The following is a 19966-nucleotide window of genomic DNA, read 5'->3' on the forward strand; positions in this document are numbered from 1 at the left end:
CCTCCATGGCTGCAGACCACCAGGCAACAGCCATCTAGTTAGCATGTAGCCTGTCTGTCCAGCTAGCAAGCCAACCACAGGTAAGCAGGGGACATAAAGCAGGAGCAGAGGGATCCTCAGTTCCACTGCAGACAATAGAAAACAAGGTCTGCTGCTCAGCAAAGTTCCCTTCGGACATCTGTTTAAATAGGGGCTTTGTAAATTTTCACTGATGTATAAAATCCCTTCCACAAGTAAATAAAACTTTATTTTAGCAAAGAAGAACAAACACAGATGCATTAATTGAAAGTCAACTATATGTTATGTCAGCAGCTAATGAATGACAAAGACCCATACTACTTTAGGGTAATGACAGCTTCCTACAGGATCCAGGGTGTTAATGAACTGTCAGAGCTCCAGTACTAACAGTGAAAACACAACCAAACAACAACCAAATAGGACCTTTTAAAACTGTAGACCATGATGAGGCTAAGGACAAGTTCAGTCTCTGCCATTAGGCTTTCAGAACCTAAAAGCATCTTGGTTTTGAGTTGATAATTACAGTGTGCTGAGCCAAGCAGCTGTCACTAAGGAATGGAGCTGCCCAAACAAAGCAAAATGCATAGAAGTTTACTGGCTGATTTATCACACCATAATTAACTCAGTTACAGCCTTTTGAGACATGGAAGTAAAAGACAGAAAGAGAGAGAAAAAAGAAGGAAAGGGAAGAAGAGTCAAAGAACTTTGAACATTTCATCCCAGTCAGTTTCCAAGAAAGAGGAAAACACTATGAGAGATTCAATTGAAGAATGCCCTCCCACAGCCCACTGTTTCTGGAGAAGCGGCTGTTGGGCAGATACCTGAGACGTATTTCCCAAAGCACATAGATGCTGTATTTGCAGAGATGTGAACCCTCCCTGAATGGCAGCACACATGCATATTAGAGCAAACAAGAAGAATGGCAGAAAAGGCTGAATGAACTTCGTTCAGGATCTGACATACTGTGTCAGTATAATGAACGTGACAAACAAGAATGTTACACTCATAAGCAGGCTGAGTTCGCAGCTCCAACCAATTAGTACCTAGTTAATTTTATGGTGATAACTAGTACAAATGTATTATATTCTATAAAGCCTTAATAGATATTACCATAAATCATAGTCACCTTTCTCTCCTGTGCTCTTTATTCACAGAAAGTACTTACAATTCATGGGAGGAAGTGAGCAGGCTGCACAGCATCAGAGAAGATGGAGAAGGGAGATAGGATTTTCTCTGAGATAGAGCAGCTTGAAGAGCCTCACACCCCATTTGCAGCAGAGACGCAGGCAGTGTCCACCCCTGGTAGAATGGTAAGTACAACCTCTGGAGAAGGGGAAGGATGGTAGCTGGTGACTTCTGACACCAAGAGAAAGGCTCCTGCCACACCTAAGGGCTTACAATTGCAAAATAGGCTTACCGCCCTCAAAGTTGAAAAGGACCCACATGTACCTACAAGCAAAGGACCTGGTCCACCTAACCCTAAACCACACAAGACCACAAGAAAGAAACAAGTTATCGTAATGGGTCAATCCCTGCCATGGGAGACAGAGGCACCCATCTGCTGACCTGACCTATCAACTAGAGAGGTTTGATGCCTGCTGGGGCTTGGGATCCAGGATATTGTGGAGGGACTGCCGAAGCTTGTCTAACCCTCTGACTACTACCCCCTGCTTTTCTTCTATGTGGGCACAAATGATACTGCCGGGGAAACCTGGATAGGATCAAAAGTGACTAGAGAGCTCTGGGGGCAGTAGTCAAGGGCATGGGGGCCTAGGTGGTGTTCTCCTCAATCCTGCCAGTGAGGGGAAAGGGTGTGAGGAGAAGGGCACTAATAGAACAAGTCAATAATTGGCTGCAGAACTGGTGTTGGCGGCAGGGTCTTGGGTTCTACAACCACGGGACCCTGTTTGCAGATCAGCGTCTGCTTGGGAGAGATGGCATCCACCTCACTAAGCAGAGAAATAATATTTTTTCCAATAGGATGACTGACCTCATAAGGAGGGCTTTAAACTAGGAATGATGGGGAAGGAAGAGGGTGACCAGCAGCCCTGTGAGGCAGCAATGGACAGGGTCAATGAGGAAAGAGCATGGAGTGGTGTGACATGAAGGGATCACAAAGACAGTAAAATGAGGCTTGGATGGGGTCACCTCCAGCATTTGCATGTAAGCGAGGAACTGTCTACAAGGCACCGTTATGCAGAAATTCCCTAAACCCTCTTCAGGAACTCAACATGATGAGGTGCGTCTCTGAAGTGCCTGTATACTAATCCATGCAGGATGGGGAATAAACATGATGAGATAGAGATCTGCGTGCAGTTGCAGGGCTACAGTCTTGTTGGAATCACAGAGATGTGGTTGGTTGGCTCCCATGACTGAAGTGTTCCAATGAAGGGATACAGGCTCTTTTGGAAGGACAGGCTAGGAAGACAAGGAGGGGGAGTTGCCTTATATGTGAGAGCACCTGGAATGCATGGAGTTTTTCCTGGGGATGGAAAAGGAGCCAATTGAGAGATTATGGACTAGGATTAAAGAGATGACAGATAAAGGTGACATTATAGTGGGTGTCTGCTATAGGCTGCCTGACCAGGGCAAACAAGTGGATGAGGACCCCTATAGCTGACTAGAAGTAGACTCTGTTCTTCATGGGGAAGTCCAACCACCCTGATATCTGCTGGGGGGTCAACACAGCAGGGCATAAGTAATCCAGGAGGTTCTTGGAGTCTATCAATGACAGCTTCCTCCTCCAAGTGACAGAGGAGCCAATGAGGAGAGGTGCTATGCAGGACCTCATACTCAACAACAAAGAGGCTGTCTTGGCTGCAGGGAGCATGAAATGGTGTAGTTGAGGATCCTGAGGGCAGGGAGGAGAGTAAAAAGCAGGCTCACAACCCTGGACTTCAGGAGAACAGACTTTGGACTCTTCAAAGTTCTTGGAAGAGTCCCACGGGATAAGGCCCTGGAGGGAAGAGGGGCCCAAGAAAGCTGGTTTCAAGGATCACCTCCTCCAAGCTCAAGAACGATGCATCCCAATAAAGAGGAAGCCAGGCAAAAATGCCAGGAGGCCTGTGTGGATGAACAAGGAGCTCCTAGCCAAACTCAAACACAAAAACGAAGCATACAGAGGATGGAAGAAGGGACAGGTAACCTGAGTGCAATACAGAGATGTTGTCCAAGCATCCAGGGATGCATGTGGGAGCATGCATTTGGCTAATGCACAAATGGAATTGAATCTGGCCAGGGATGTCAAAGACAACAAGAAGGGCTTCTATATGTACATAGGTGACAAAAGGAAGACTAGGGAAAATGTGGGCCTATTGCTCAACAAGACAGAGGACCTGGTTACACAGGACATAGAAAAGACTGAGATACTGAATGTCGCCTTTGCTTCAGTCACAGAATCACAGAATCTTCTTGGTTGGAAGGGACCTTTGAGATCATCGAGTCCAATCACAAAAAAAAAGAAAACCACCCACCAAAGCCAAACAAAAAAACACCCAAAAAATCCCAGAACACCAAACACCAAAACCAAACCAAAACAAATGCCCACAACCACACACCACACCCACCCACAAACAGACACAAACCAACAATCTTGGCCACTAGAGCATGCCCTGAAGTGCCATGTCTACACATTTCTTAAATACCTCCAGGGATGGCGACTCCACCACCTCCCTGGGCAGGCTGTTCCAGTGCCTGACCACTCTCTCAGTAAAGTAATTCTTCCTAATATCTAATCTAATCCTCCCCTGCCACAACTTCAGACCATTTCCTCTGGTCCTGTCATTATTCCCTTGGGAGAAGAGGCCAACACCCACCTCTCTACAACCTCCTTTCAGGTAGTTGTAGAGGGCAATGAGGTCTCCCCTCAGCCTCCTCTTCTCCAAACTAAACATGCCCAGTTCCCTCAGCCTCTCCTCGTATGACTTGTTCTCTAGACCCCTCACCAGCTTGGTGGCTCTCCTCTGGACACGCTCCAGCACTTCAATGTCCTTCCTGTAGTGAGGGGCCCAGAACTGAACACAGTACTCGAGGTGAGGCCTCACCAGGGCCGAGTACAGAGGCACGATCACAGTCTTTACTGGCAAGACTGGCCTTCAGGAATCCCAGGTCCCAGAGACTGAGGGAAAGTCTGGAGTAAGGAAGATGTACCTTTAGTGGAACAGGGTCAGGTCAGGGAATACTTAAGCAAACTGGACATACATAAATCCATGGGCCCTGATGAGACACACCCATGAGTGCTGAGGAAGCTGGCTGATGTCATTGCAAGGCCATTCTTGATAATCTTTGATTGATCATGGTGATTGGGAGAAATGCCCGAGGACTGGAGGAAAGCAAATGTCACTCTTATCTTCAAGAAGGGTAAGAAGGAGGATCAGGGGAACTACAGTCTGGCCAGCCTCACCTCAGTCCCTGGGAAGGTGATGGAGCAGCTAATCCTAGAAACCATTTCCAGGAAACCATGTCCACATGAAGAACAAGGTGGCCATCAGGAGGGATCACGAAGAGGAAGTCATGCTTGACCAACTTGATAACCTTCTATGATGAAATGACTGTCCCTGTAGATGAAGGGAGAGTATTGGATATTGCCTACCTTGACTTCAGGAAGGCTTTTGACACCATCTCCCATAAGATCCTCATTGAGAAGCTGTTGATGTATATGGGCTGGATGAGCAGACAGTGAGGTAGTTCAAAAGCTGTCTGAACAGCCGGGCCCAGAGGGTGGTGATCAGTGGAACAAAGTCTAGTTGGAGGCCAGGAGCTAGCAGTGTACCCCAGGTGTTAATACTAGGTCCAGTCTTGTTTAATATCTTCATTAATGATCTGGATGATGGGGCAGAGTATACCCTCAGCAAGTTTGCTGATGACACCAAACTGCGAGGAGTGGATGGTATGTCAGAGAGTCATGCTGCCATCCAGAGGCACCTCAACGGGCTGACAGGAACCTCATGAAGTTCAACAAGGAGAAATGCAAAGTCCTGCACCTGGGGAGGAACAGCCCCATGCACCATTACATGCTGGGGGTCACCCAGCTGGAAAGTAGCTTTGCAGAAAAGGCCCTGAGGGGTCCTGGTGGGCACCAAGTTGAACATGGGCCAGCATTGTGCCCTTGCCACAAAGAAGATTAATGGTATCTGGGGCTGCATTATGCCTAGAAAAGAGAAGGCTTGGGGGGAGGGGGGAAATCTTATCAATGTATATAAATACCTGAAGGGAAGGTGCAAAGAAGAGGAAGGCAGGCTCTTTTCAGTGGTGCCCAGTGACAGGACAAGAGGCAATGGGCACAAACTGAAACACTGGAGGTTCTGTCTGAACATAAGGAAACATTTTTTTACTGTGAGGGGTACAGGGGACAGGTTGCCCAGAGAGCTTGTGGAGTCTCCCTCCTTGGAGATACTCAAAAGCTGCCTGAGCATAGTCCTGAGCAACCGGCTCTAGGTGGCCCTGCTTGAGCAGGACAGTTGGACCAGATGACTTCCAGAGGTCCCTTCCAACCTCAACCATTCTGTGACTCTGTGAAAAGTACTGACTTATTGATACACTGATGGAATTTCAAATGAAATTGATTGCAATATTTTTTTTTTTTATTTTATTTTAAACACATGCAATTCCAATACTTTGCAATTGAGCCTGAAACACTATGTTCAGAAACACATATGTGGTGAGAGATCTAAGAGAGAGAGTATGTGAAATTATTTATGGGAAGACCTTTTTTGTCCTTGACAATTTAAATGTCCCTCTTTATTGGACAGATGCTCAGTGTGGTAGAAGATATCTGACTCAATTTATATACTACTGCTGTTTACCTGATTTTCTTTGCTAAAACAATAAAACCACAAAGATTTGGACCACCATGGCAATGTAGCAGAATGCAGAGCATCAGCTCTGCACATCTCTCAGGAGCACCATAGCAAAGTCTCGAGCCCTCATCCTGCAAACATTTATGTACAAGCTGAACTTCATGTACCATGATTAGTTTCCTTGACACCATGTGGGTTTCATTGCAGCACACAAAATCAAACACAGACTTATGTATTTTCAGGATCAGGACCCAGTTAACACTAGTCAGCTGTGAGTTAATGCTTCTGTACTTAATATGCAGCTTACTAAATGTGAGAGAATTCTGTGTTTGGTACGGTTTGGGAGTTTGATTTTTTTCACAGAACACCATGTATGTTGTTTCAGCATTAATGCTGAAAGTGAAATACTGTGTAGTCACTAATATTTGTTTGTTTATAATGTTTAATGCAGCTGGGAGTAGAGGTACAGGAGCCTCATTTAAAAGCATGTCCTTTTATATAACATCAGAGAGCTCTAGTGGACATGTTGCCCATTCGTGATTCCCTACTGGCTTCTGTTTTTCACAGGAATTAATGCCTCTATATAACATCTTTCTTGTGCTGATCAAGTATCAGCAATTCGGTGACTCTTTAATGCATTCCATTGCTTATGCTATGACAGATTATTCAAATTACCTGTGGTAGAAGAGATTATGGGTTATTTCTAATTAAAAAATAGTGCCACACAACAAAATTATGGTAAGAGAGAACATTGGGAATGTATAATAAAAATGCATGAAAATGCCTCCTGTTGCACTGCAGGAAGATCCTTATGTGGATTGTGCTTAGTGCAAGTATCAATATGTGGATTAGTGTTAATGTTCACAAGACAAATAGGTAGCCCGGCATCAGTCTTTACACCCTTTGAAGTCCTGCACACACATATGCATGCACGCACCCATGCACAGATCAACGAAGTCACCTATTATAGCATTTTAGCTATGCAAAGCTGGAGGCAAAGGTTTCTGACCTAGATTGTACGCCCTTAAACTACAGTTTGTGCTGTGAAGATAAATCAGTCAGGATATAGATATAGATATCACTTAGTTGCACATCCAACACTCACCAACTGCACTAGCAATCTTTAGAATGACTTCTCAGAGAAGCAGATCAGGCTCCAGCAACACTTCAGAAATGTATGTACAATTTCACAGCATAAAGAGGTAGAAAGAACCTTCTCTGAAACAGTTAAAGACCTTAATGTACAGGTGAAACATAGTAAGTAGTGCAGTTACTATTAATTATAATATTCTTTAGATATGTTTCAGTTATTTGCTGCAGTGTTGATTGATTGCTGCTTCAAAAATCAGCATTTCATATTGTGGTGCATTAAACCCAGCCAACAGGCTTTTGCTCACTCCTGGGACAGGGAGAAAATAGAAGGCAGGCAAGAAGACTCATGGATCGAGATAATGACAGTTTAAAAGGGAAAGCAAAAGCTGTGTGTGCAAGCAAAGCAAAAAGAGGAATTCATTCACTACTTCCCATCAGCAGGCAGATATTTAGCCACTTCCTGGGAAGCAGGGCCTCAGCACACATAGCAGTTGCTTGAGAAGACAAATATCATAACCACAAATGTCCTCCCTTCTTCCTCCTTTCATTGAGCTTTTATTGCCGAGCATAATATCATATGGTATGAAATATTCCTTTGGTCAATTCAGGTCAGCTGTCTTGGCTATATCCCCTCCCAACCTGTTGTCCACCTCCAGCCTACTCGCTGGGGGAGGGGGGAAAGGAAGAGAAAGCCTTGACACTATGCAAGCACTGTTCAGTAACAGCCAAAACACTGGTGTGTTATCAACACTGTTTTAGCCACAAATGAAAATATTGAATTCTGTTTCTGACCCAGGATGTGTTTTATCCCAAGAATACATTAGGTGCATAGGACTGGCCAAAGACCACTGAAAATAGTGGAATGACTACCAGTGACTTTGATGGAATACAGATTGGGCTTTGAGCCTAACACTGCTGAGTTCATTGATTAATCACAAGGGCTGAATTTGGCTTTGACAGATGTAAAGCAATTCATCCCATGTACCAAAATACTCCTTAATGAATTGCATACATTTTAACTTCACCCTTCTACTCCCAGGAATTTACACCATTTCTATTAGCACTGCTAAGGACCCCCAGCACTTGCCCCCCCCCCCCCCAAAAAAAAAAATAATGACGGAACTACATATAGGCATTTATACTTACAGTTGTGTGGCTTGAGCTGAGTTTTGGTAATTCCAAAGTATTGGGGATTTTCAATTATAGGAATCTTTGTCATCCCAATGATGACTGCATCAGGACCCCCCTCAGAAGAAGATGGAGAGTTACTGCCATTCGAGATGTGATGGAGGGGACTTGCCGAATCATCATCATTGCTGATAACTGAAGAAGGACCTAGAGATAGAAACAAAGATTCTCCTGTAACTCAGAACATTTTCCCTCCCTCAGACAATTCTTTTTTTTCTTTTTTGACTATTTTGTCCTCCATCCCACTAGTCAAGAGCTCTCTTTATGTCCCTTGCTGATCTTACATCAGGAATTTTATACATCTGGTCATTAAGAGTGGGAATGTGACATAAATTTTTGTACTAGAGATCACCTAGACTAAATACATCAGGGTCTAGAATACTGTGTCACTGGGAAAGATCTCCAAATTTGATGAAATCCTATCATTCTCAGAAATAAGCTATAAAATGCACACTTTTTTACCTTATGCCCTATTTTCATCACACTGCAATAATTCCTTTTCCCACAAAGCTGGCGAACATTTGCCTTCTATTTGAGGTGGCATTATAACATAACAGACATGGAGGAGATGGGCTCATCCTAACGTGGGAAACTGTATGATTCCTGAAGGACAAAATGGCTGAGAGCCAAAATCCAGAGGACAATTTGCACAGTCACAGCAGGTGCAAGGCAGACACTCAGAAGAGCAGTGGAAAACACTCTTCCCACCCCACTGTGAGATCTGGGGTCATTTCACAGGGGCTTGTCCAGCCCAGGGGAACATTTCTCTGCCTTATGAGGCCCCATCAATACCCAAGTCTAGTGACCTTCCAGAATGAGAGGTTTGTTTTGATCAGTAATTTAGTGACAATTTTTGGTTTTTTCTCAGTTTGTGCTTTGTATTTTTAATGAAAGCACCATGGAGATAAAACCTTATAAATGGGTAAAAATAACCAACCTGCTTAGCAGAGTTCCCCTTATGAGAGTTGCAGGGGCCTTTGATCTAACACCGAGATCAGAGCAGATAACATTTGAACTCTTGTGATTTAACCCCTGCTAGCTAATTCTCTGTTATATCCTCCAGTTTACATTCAGAATTCAAAGAAAATCAGCATCACCATTAAACAATGACATTTTGCCTAATTTGCTATTGAAGAGCTGACAGAGACCACAAATATCAGTTTTCAGTATCCATGCTAACCATGGGATTTTGGCGTAGTATTCATGTCTCCTAGAACGACATCCTCAGATGACACCTGTGTTTGTCCTGCAGGCAAAAGTGACAGGCAGGGTGACAGCAGCACTCACAGCAATCAAAGAAGGGAGCAGCAGAGAGGACTTTGGGGAAGACAAAAAGCTGTGTCTACTCTGAGACTACAGCCACTCCTTTGGACCACCAGACAGGTTTTAGGTTGAACAGAAGAGGACAGTGAAGAGGCAAGATGGGGATCTGAGTATCACCTGCACACAGATGGCATCTGTGTTTGCAGGAAAGTCGGGGGATGCAGAGGGAGAGAGGATGGGGATCAACAGTAGATCTTGTGGATGCTTCATGGAGGGCAGGAGAAAAGATGGGGAGGATATCCCACACACACAATTAAGGAACAAGATAAGAACCAGGACAGGCCCAGACACATCAGCCAAGAAAGGGCAGCATTATAGAAAAGAAACTTAGACTCTTACAGTTTTGTGGTTCACAGTATCATAACAAAAGCACTTTATTATTACATAGCATGGCTTACAGGAAAAAAAAGGTAAATAATTTGGCATGTGGCTATTTAAACCACAGCTTCAGAGGCTCAAGCATACTCCCACCCCTATCCTGATTTCTTTTCTCTCTAATTGGTTTAATGGTGCATGAGGGAAATCTTCTAGTTGTTTGAAAAAGTACTTCTTCCACTGGCTTGAAACATTAGAAGTAATTTTCCAAATGCCTTGTACTTCACTGGAAAGTCACTGTTGACGAATGTAAGTGAAACCTAGATCTCTGCAATTTGTAAAAGGGAATACTAATACCAAAGCTGATTTTTGTTTTGATCACCCAAATCCTCAAAAGACTGATTCTACTAGGAAAGCTACCAGGATTAAGTGTTTGGTGAAGATTTTTCCAATGAAGTGCAGAGCCTAACAAACTGTTGGTCCCTCAGATTGCACACAAGATGCATTTTTCAAGTGCACGTGAGTTTGTGTTCAGAAGAAATAGAGTGTAAACACATGAAAAAAAAGTGTTAATTTTTTCTAGAGATTGTCCTTAGGTCTCCAAACTTTCTGCTAATGGCACCAAAAAGCAAGCAGACAAATACACATTTTCTTGGCAACAATGCAGTCTTTTTATACTAATACAGTATGAGGGTCAAATCCCTTCCTTTACAGCAAATGGGTGAATTTTCTTGGCTATGCAATTAGAGGCACTCCTTTAAGTCTTTCATCCTTGCTGTTCTCTGCTTCACAGGAGGAGGCTCTTTTGTCATCATTTGCTTCTACCATGCATACAGCAATGGCATGGAAAAGTGTCCATTATACATTTCTAGGACAGTAAAACAGGATATTCAATAGGAACTCATAGCAGCTATGTGAGTACATGGCTGCTGGTCAGGGTCAATCCACCACACTCATCTAAGCTGTCTCAGGCAGAAAAAAAGGCTTGCAAATACAGAATCAGAAAGAACATATGGTCCTGGTTTGCATTTGGCATGGCATTGCTATCACCTATTCCCAGACTTTAGATGGTCACAGTCACTGTATCCATTTAAACCACCATCCATCCCTGAATGTAATGTGCTGACAATGTAAGCAATCTACTGTATGTGCATTTACTCCCTGAACAATAAAAAGATTTCTTGGAGGCTACGGTATCCCACATTTCCCTTACCATACATTTTTGAGCATCACACATCACTTGAATTATCCCTGAAGTTAACACCAATGGCTCAACCATTACCAGAGAACAGATACTCATGCCAGAAAATGGAAGCTTTTGGCAGACTGAGCAGAGAGGCTGAGGATTGATGGCAGAGAGACAGAGTTATCCTCTCATCAATCTAATTACAATGGGTTTGACCGCCTCTAGGAGAGGAGGAGAAATTCAGAAAACCTTCAGTGCTTTTTTTTGTCCCCATTTGAAGATACACAGGCCTTGCTTCAGGTGCCATGAATCATAGAATGGTTTGAGTTGGAAGGGACCTTAAAGATCACCTTGTTCCATCCTCTTTCAATTTAAAACCATTACCCCTCATCCTATTGCTACACTTCCTAACAAAGAGTCCTTCTCCAGCTCTCCTGTAGGCTCCCTTCAGATACTGGAAGGCTGCTATAAGGTCTCCTTGGAGCCTTCTCTTCTCCAGGCTGAACAACCCCAGCTCTCTCAGCCTGTCTTCATAGGAGAGGTGGTCCAGCCCTCCAATCATTTTCGTGGCCTTCTGCTGGACCCGTTCCAACAGGTCCATGTCCTTCCTGTGCTGAGGACTCCAAAGCTGGAAGCAGTACTCCAGGTGGGTTCTTATGAGAGCGGAGTAGAGGGGCAGAATCACCTCCCTGAACCTGCTGGCCACGCTTCTTTTGATGCAGCCGAGGATGCAATAGAAGTAATAATTATCAAACCCAGCCAATTTTAGCTTTGTGGTTGGAGCCGTGTGGTTAATCCAGGGATATATCTGCTTGGTCAAGTGTTACAAGGCAGCTCAGGTAAAGAGGATTGCTTATAGTGCTTTGTGCTGATGCCTTAATAACTAGGACTTCTTCCGTGAAAAGGGTTGTTGATTACTAGGAAGATTTACCTTGTACATTGGCTCTTCTTGCTTCAAGTCCTTGTTCCCAGAGAAACAAAGACCAGTCTGTGCAGAGACATGGTAATGGTGCACCATCAGTCAAAAGCAGGACAGTGAGTGCATATCACCAGTCAGCATCAGCTCTGTTGGATTTTGAGCCCATACTGAATCTTCTCTCTTTTTCCTTTTGGGATGGATGTATTTTTTTCACTAGTTAAATACCTTGTTCTCAAAAAGCACTTACACAAGACTTCTTTCCCCATGAGACTCATATATTTGCTGTAGATTCCAAGAGCAAACCTGTCTAGTGTCTCTTCAGGTGGTCAACCTGTTCAAAGTAATTTCAGATTTTTCTGCAAATTCATTCAGAGTGAGCTTATTAAAGTGATGATCTTTGCTTTGCAGCTGTTGATGCTTTTAATGTGGGAAAGCTCAAGGCATGGTGCTACTATGCTTCCCCAGCAGTCTGGCTGTATGGAGCAACAGCATTTCTTGTCTCCCTCTGCCTTCCAACTGACCCCTCATCTCATATCTCTATCCCTGCCAGCTCCTGAGAACACAGCCATTGGTGTTAGCCTTAATGCCATCATATCAATATTCACTGCCACACTCAGTTGCCAAACAAGTATTATGGAGTTAATATTCCATAGTTGATGGTGAAAAAACCTACAAGAATAAGATCACCCCAAGCAACATTAAACCCAAATCTATCCTGCTGAAACACAATGCTCTTCACAGCTCAAACAATGCATGTCCTTCTATCCCAGTGCCTAATGTGCAACACACTGAGCCAAAACCTACATTGTAGATATTAAGCTTGTAACTCAGAAAACTAAGATTTACCAGGCTTGGGTGTTTAGAGGATAAATAATTTCATGTCTTCTGACAGGTATTATTAATGTATTTAACTGATTTGCACCCACCAGTGCTTATTTAAGCTTGTATTATGTCACTCCTTGATATATGAGGTGAGAAAAACATTCTGAAACTCTCCGAGAAGTTCAGTTCCCATCCAACAAGCATGTTCCCAGGAAGTCAAGGGAACCTGAATGGCAATTGTTCCAGAGAGCTAGAGAACTTCCCTACACTCAGCAGCCAAATGCCTCTACTCCCCTTCCAACAATCTCTGAATTAAAGAAGGAAGGATGCTCCTCGGAGACCTCTGGCAGGAGAAACTGGCTGGTAATAGAGGTTTAAACTCAATAAGCAGCCTATAAGACTATTTTCACCTGCAACCATTGCAAAGCAAGGTGGAGAGATTTGTTTGAAAACTGTGATGGAGCTACACCACTCTGACATCACCTTTCACTTGGGTGATCAACGCTCCAATGTGTTTTCCTTTTCACATAAAAATCAATTTTTTATCTTTCCTTATTTGTTGCAGGTTCATAAGACTAAATTATATTCTCATTGTATTGTTTTGATGCAAAGAAAATATGCTACAGTGGCAGATTATTTTCTTTCCTAAAAATAATAATTTAAGTAATATGTAACCTTAAGGGCAAATAAATATTAGGCATGTTAGTCAAGCCAGGGCTTGATGATGTATTAGGAATTCACAGGGCAACACCTGTGAAATACCTCAAAGGAATTAGGGGTTGTTCCTCTAAAAATGTGACAAGGTCGACAGCCCGACTGAAGTGTCTCTATACCAATGCACTAGCATGGGGAACAAACAGGAGTTGGAAGCCACTATGCAGCTGTGACCTAATCGCTGTCACTGAAACCTGGTGGGATGACTCACATTACTGTAGTGCTGCAATTGATGGATATAAACAATTCAGAATGGACAGGCAAATAAGGAGGGTTGGGGGGGTGGTGTTGCCCTGTGTGTTAAAGAATGGATTGATGACACAGAGCTATCTTTGAAAAACAGCGATGAACAGCTTAAGAGCTTATGGGTAAAAATTAGGGAACACAACAACAAAGGAAACCTTGTGGTTGGTGTTTAACTACAGGCTCCCCAATCAAGGGGAGCCTGTTGATGAAGCATTCTTACTTCAACTACAGGAAACATCATGCTCGCAGACCCTGATCCTGCTGGGGGGCTTCAATCACTCTGACATCTTCTGGAAAAGCAATACAGCAAGCTGTAAGCAGTCCAGGAGAGTCTTTGAGCGCACTGAGGATAATTTCTTAATCCAGGTGATAGACAGCCCAACCAGAGGAGAAGCATTACTGGACCTGTTATTTACCAACACGGATAAACTAATTAGAGGGTGTCAAGATTGGTGGCAGCCAGGGATATGGGCCAGGTGAAGAGTAGAGTCAAGACCCTGAATCTTAAGAGAGCAAACTTTCAGTTGTTTAAGGAATTAGTGAATGGGAAACTGCCCTCAGGGATAAAGGAGCTGAACAAAGCTGGCAGCACTTTAAGGACATTTTTCTTAAGAGCGCAAGAGCTCTTGATTCTCATGTGTAAGAAATCAAACAAGAAAGGTCTCCTGGTCAAAGTAAAGTGTAACAAGGAAATAAATAGGAAGTGGAACCAAGGACATGTATCCTGGGAAAAATATAGGGACCCTGCCCGGATGTGTAGGGATAGGATCAGGAAAGCTAAGGCACAGTTGGAGCTGAATATGGCATGGTACGAGAAGAATAATAAGAAGGGCTTCTAAAGGTATGTTGGAAAAAAAGCAAGATTAAAGAAAATGTACTATCCCCTGATAAAAATGACAGGAGAACTAGTAAAAATCAACACGGAAAGGCTGAAGTACCCAACATTTTTTTGCCTCAGTTTTCAATGGCAAGAGCTCTTCCCACATCTCTCAAGTCCCTGAATCTCAAGGCTGGTACTGGGGGAATTAAGTCCCTTCCACTGTAAGAGTAGATCAGGTTTGAGACCACCTGAGGAACCTGAACATACACAAGTCCATGGGACCTGATAATATGCATCCCAGGGTCCTGAGGTAACTGGCTGATGTAGTTGCTAAGCCACTCTCCATCATATTTGAAAAGTCATGGCAGTCAGGCAAAGTCCCCAGTGACTGGAAAAAATGGAAGTATCCTACTCATTTAAAAAGGGTAAAAAGGAGGACCCTGGGAACTACCAAGCAGTCAGCCTCACCTCCGTTCCCGGTAAAATCATGGAACAGATCCTCCCAGAAGCTATGTGAAGATATATAGAACACAGGGAGGTAATCAGAGACAACTAACAGGGCTTCACCAAGGGCAAATCGTGCCTGACTAATCTAGTCCACGATGGAGTGATATCAATGACATAGCTGAGTGGTGCAGCTGATTTGCTAGAGGGAAGGGATGCCATCCAGAGGGACCTTGACAGGCTGGAGAGGTGGGCCCATGTGAACCTCATGAAGTTCAACAAGGCCAAGTGCAAGTGCCTGCACATGGGATGGGGCAATCCCCAATATCAATACAGATTGGGAGATGAATGGATTAAGAATAGCCCTGGGGAGAAGGACTTGGGGGTACTGCTGGATGAAAAATTGGACATGATCCAGCAATGTGTACTTGCAGTCCAGAAAGCCAATTGTATCCTGGGCTGCATCAAAAGAAGCGTGGCCAGCAGGTCAAGGGAGATGATTCTCCCCCTCTACTCTGCTCTTATGAGACCCCACCTGGAGTACTGCATCCAGTTCCGGGGTCTGCAGTTCAAGAAAGATGTGGACCTGTTAGAGCGGGTGCAGAGGAGGGCCACAAAAATGGTCAATGGGCTGGAACACCTCTCCCATGAGGAATGGCTGAGAGAGTTGGGGTTGTTTAGCCTGGAAAAGAGAGCTCTGGGGAGACCATATTGCAGCCTTTCAGTACTTAAAGTGGGCTTATAAGAAAGATGGAGAAAGACTTTTTACCAATATTTTACTTATATTTTTAATTAAAAATATATATTTAGCAACCATCACTTGAAAAATAGACTACAGTACTAAATTGGTTAAAGGATCTGACTCATACCTTTCTCTGTCTCTATTGTTTTTGAGTTCCTCATGGTTTTGCATGTCATGCAGATACATTCACTACTGGACAGATTGATCTGTTAGCATTTTACAATCACAGGGCATAAATATAAATGCAATGCAAGGAGAAAGACATGGAAGAATTAGGCTGTATGAGTTGTGCACATGCAATTGCAAAGTGTAGGCAAATAACAGAAAGATTCAGATTGCTAAATTAAGAGAGTTACATATTATTTGGGGACAACTTAATGTACACAAACAGCCCTCACTAGATTCCTGAAGTGGAGAAAATGACTTAATAAGAAAAGGATGTAACTTCAGGCAGGACAACACATGCACACAATTTCTCATGTCAGTAACTGCAGTGCTGACAAAAATCCCAGACGAATAAAGGCCCCTGATTTATTTTATGGGGGAATACAGCACTGTGCTGAATCTGGGCTCAGAGTTAGGGGTCTGGTGTAACTGAATAAGTGAGGCAAGCATCTGCACAGATTCTTTGCATCCTGCAACATGCAGATGGAATTCCTTGTGAATGCAGGAAGTTAAAGATACATTTATATTCTGTATTAAACAACTAAATCTTACAATAGCCTGATTACCTGGATTTATGCAAAGTGTTTGAAACAGTCCCACACGACATTCTGGTCTCTAAATTGGAACGACATGGATTTGATGGATGGACCACTCGGTGGATAAGGAACTGGCTAAATGGCTGCACTCAAAGGGTTCCGGTCAATGGCTCGATGTCCAAATAGAAGCCAGTGACGAGTGGCGTTCCTCAGGGGTCAGTACTGGGACCAGTGCTGTTCAACATCTTTATTGGAGACATGGACAGTGGGATAGAGTGCACCCTCAGCAAGTTTTCTGACGATACCAAGCTGTGTGGCGCGGTCGACATGCTGGAGGGAAGGGATGCCATCCAAAGGGACCTGGACAGGCTTGAGAGGTGGGCCCAAGCAAACCTCATGAAGTTGAACCAGGCTAAGTGCAAGGTCCTGCACCTGGGTTGGGGCAATCCCAGGCACAAATACAGGTTGGGCGGAGAATGGCTGGAGAGCAGCCCTGAGGAGAAGGACTTGGGGGTGTTGGTGGATGAGAAGCTCAACATGAATCAGCAATGTGCGCTGGCAGCCCAGAAAGCCAACCGCATCCTGGGCTGCATCAAAAGAAGCATGGCCAGCAGGTTGAGGGAGGTGGTTCTACCCCTCTACTCTGCTCTGGTGAGACCCCACCTGGAGTACTGCTTCCAGCTTTGGAGTCCTCAACACAGGAAGGACATGGACCTGTTGGAACGGGTCCAGCAGAAGGCCACGAAAATGATTGGAGGGCTGGACCACCTCCCCTATGAAGACAGGCTGAGAGAGCTGGGGTTGTTCAGCCTGGAGAAGAGAAGACTCCAAGGAGACCTTATAGCAGCCTTCCAGTATCTGAAGGGAGCCTACAGGAGAGCTGGAGAAGGACTCTTTGTTAGGAAGTGTAGCAATAGGATGAGGGGTAATGGTTTTAAATTGAAAGAGGGGCGATTTAGATTAGATATTGGGAAGAAATTCTTTACTGTGAGGGTGGTGAGACACTGGAACAGGTTGCCCAGGGGAAGTTCTGGATGCTCCATCCCTGGAAGTGTTCAAGGCCAGGCTGGATGGGGCTTTGAGCAACCTGCTCTAGTGGGAGGTGTCCCTGCCCATGGCAGGGGGGATGGAACAAGGTGATCTTTAAGGTCCCTTCCAACTCAAACCATTCTATGATTCTATGATTTATGGCACCTGAAGCAAGGCCTGTGTATCTTCAAATGGGGACAAAAAAAAGCACTGAAGGTTTTCTGAATTTCTCCTCCTCTCCTAGAGGCGGTCAAACCCATTGTAATTAGATTGATGAGAGGATAACTCTGTCTCTCTGCCATCAATCCTCAGCCTCTCTGCTCAGTCTGCCAAAAGCTTCCATTTTCTGGCATGAGTATCTGTTCTCTGGTAATCACTAATCAAAATGCTATCATGTGGGCTATCTACAGTTGTAAATACATCTTGTAGATACTGTATCTTCTAGATACAGTTGTTGTTACAGCTGCCCTCAGCTTGGGCAAAATTCAGAACCTAGGAACAAAAAATGTTAGAGCTCCATATTTAGGAACATGAGCTCTTAGATCCAATGCCATCACCTCCAAACAACAAGTAACAACTTCACCTGGATCTCAGGGTATTTTACTTAAACAGCAACAGGTTTATACGTGTATTTGGATTCCAATGAAGTATGATGTAGCAACAGGGAATGGAAACTTGACAACCTCTTTAGGAAGGAAAAGCAGTTATGATAAATTTTTCCCTTCCTCTTGAAGAACCATGTTGGACTTCATGCTTTTTTTTAAACATGGTGATTAAGAGTGATGAAGTGTGACTCCACCTGGAAAGAGATTATTTCAATTCCCAAGGGAAAACCAATGCTGATGGATTTCCTGGGAAAGTGGTAGTTCTTGTCATTCCAGCCAAGGAAAGAAGTTACAGTTAAAATGTGTATGTGATGAGGGCAGTCTTTCATTTAAAATTGAGCCATATTTTCAAAATACTGCTGTGAGTTGCTGCCCCTAGGGCAGGGCAATCTACAGGGGATTGTCCTCTTTGAAATGAAAGCAATTTGGCTCAGTATTGCCTGTGACTCTGCTCCAGGCCAGGACATGTGATTATCCACCACACTGAGTCCTTGCAGTTGCAAAAATATATATAGAATCACTGAAGGATGCTATCAGCTGTTACTAAAATTAGAAGGAAATTGCATGTCCATATCAAAGAAATATATACCCTAATGTGGACTCTTTCAATCTATCTTTTTTGATTAATTGCTAAATTTCTGAAACAATGATTTATAATGTATAAATATTAATAGCTTCCAGTTAACCTTGAGGATTCATTAAGACAGAAACCTCTTCTACAAGTCTGATCATACAACTTAGATGCTTGTGTAACAAAATAGCTATATCTACTTCCAATTACTGAATCTATTTCTATTTTTCATAGCAGATGATTGTATTTATACACACGAAAGAGAACTAGAACAAATGGAAGCCAGCTTACATATTTCCATGTTTCAGCATACATATTTCCATTGAAGTGGAACAATGAAATGGGCAGTGTAACGTGGAATACCAGTGTTCCCTATAATGCTGTTTTTATAGTTCTCAGCACTTCCAACAATCCATGAACGCTTACTTCAGAGATCAGATGACTAAATCTGGCACAATATGGGCCTACATTATACTCTGGAATACCTTAAGCCATCACATAACCATGGCAAAGCCCTTCAAAAGGGTATTCAGAGAACCTGCACATTTGTACCTTATGGGGAAGAAAGCTTACAGGAGATCAGGAAAGAGGATGTTGAACTCCCTCAAAAACTGAAGAGAAGGAAAGACAGATCAACTGACAATTTGAAAGAAGAGAAGAAGCCAGAGGACTGTGAGGAACAAGAAAAAAGGAAAGGAAAAAGCTTCAGGTAAGCTTTTAGGGTATTTTTTTGAAATGAACCTAAACAAAATATTTAGCTGCCCAATCCATGAATAATTTTCAAATTATTGCAAATAGTAAATATACAACAGGAAAAGGAGGGCTGAATTAGAAAGGTCAAGCTCTGCTCAGGGTCCAATTTATGCTCGATGTACTTTCACTGACTTTACTTCACATACTGCTGATCTAAATGATTCATTATTGATTTAGAGCCAGTCTATTGGTATCAGAATTATTTAAACAAGGGGAGAGATTTATCGATAAGTGAGAAGTCTGAAAAAAAATAATTAAAAGAAACTTAAAAGAGAATTGGTGAGCAGAAGAGAAAGTTATCTCTATAAAATAAGACCATTTCCACATAGACTTAGGGAGGAAAAAAAGGCAGACATTCCCAATATTTTTCTGAGGAACAGTAGAATACTTGTTGACATCTAACTTCAAAGAGTGACTATGATGGATGTCCTTAATTGCTGCTATCCCTCTTCAAATCACCACACTATGTGCAGAGTGACCAAAGACACCATGATTCCTAGGTCACCAGTAGACTTACAGCTCTGCCCTCTTCTTTAAAGAACGCATCTTTGGGAGAGATTTTGGAGAAGGGAAGAAAGCACTGTAGCACCTGCAGCTCCCCTTCCCTAACCACTTACAGGAAATATCTCACTACACCAGCCCAGAAGAATGCAAATATGGACATATTTTTGACTAATAAG

General features: G+C 43.3%; 1 protein-coding gene across 2 annotated transcripts in view; it reads right to left on the reverse strand.

The window, feature by feature from the left end:
- Positions 1 to 19966, reverse strand: part of LOC141476546 (BDNF/NT-3 growth factors receptor-like) — a 200238-nt gene that overhangs the window by 44652 nt on the left and 135620 nt on the right. For both annotated transcript variants that reach the window (XM_074165228.1, XM_074165226.1), the window contains one exon: positions 8055 to 8243. In XM_074165228.1, the coding sequence (XP_074021329.1) occupies positions 8055 to 8243 (189 nt within the window). The remainder of the gene's footprint in view (positions 1 to 8054; positions 8244 to 19966) is intronic.

Source organism: Numenius arquata, chromosome W (genome assembly GCF_964106895.1).
Source record: "Numenius arquata chromosome W, bNumArq3.hap1.1, whole genome shotgun sequence".
Lineage (NCBI taxonomy): Eukaryota > Metazoa > Chordata > Aves > Charadriiformes > Scolopacidae > Numenius > Numenius arquata.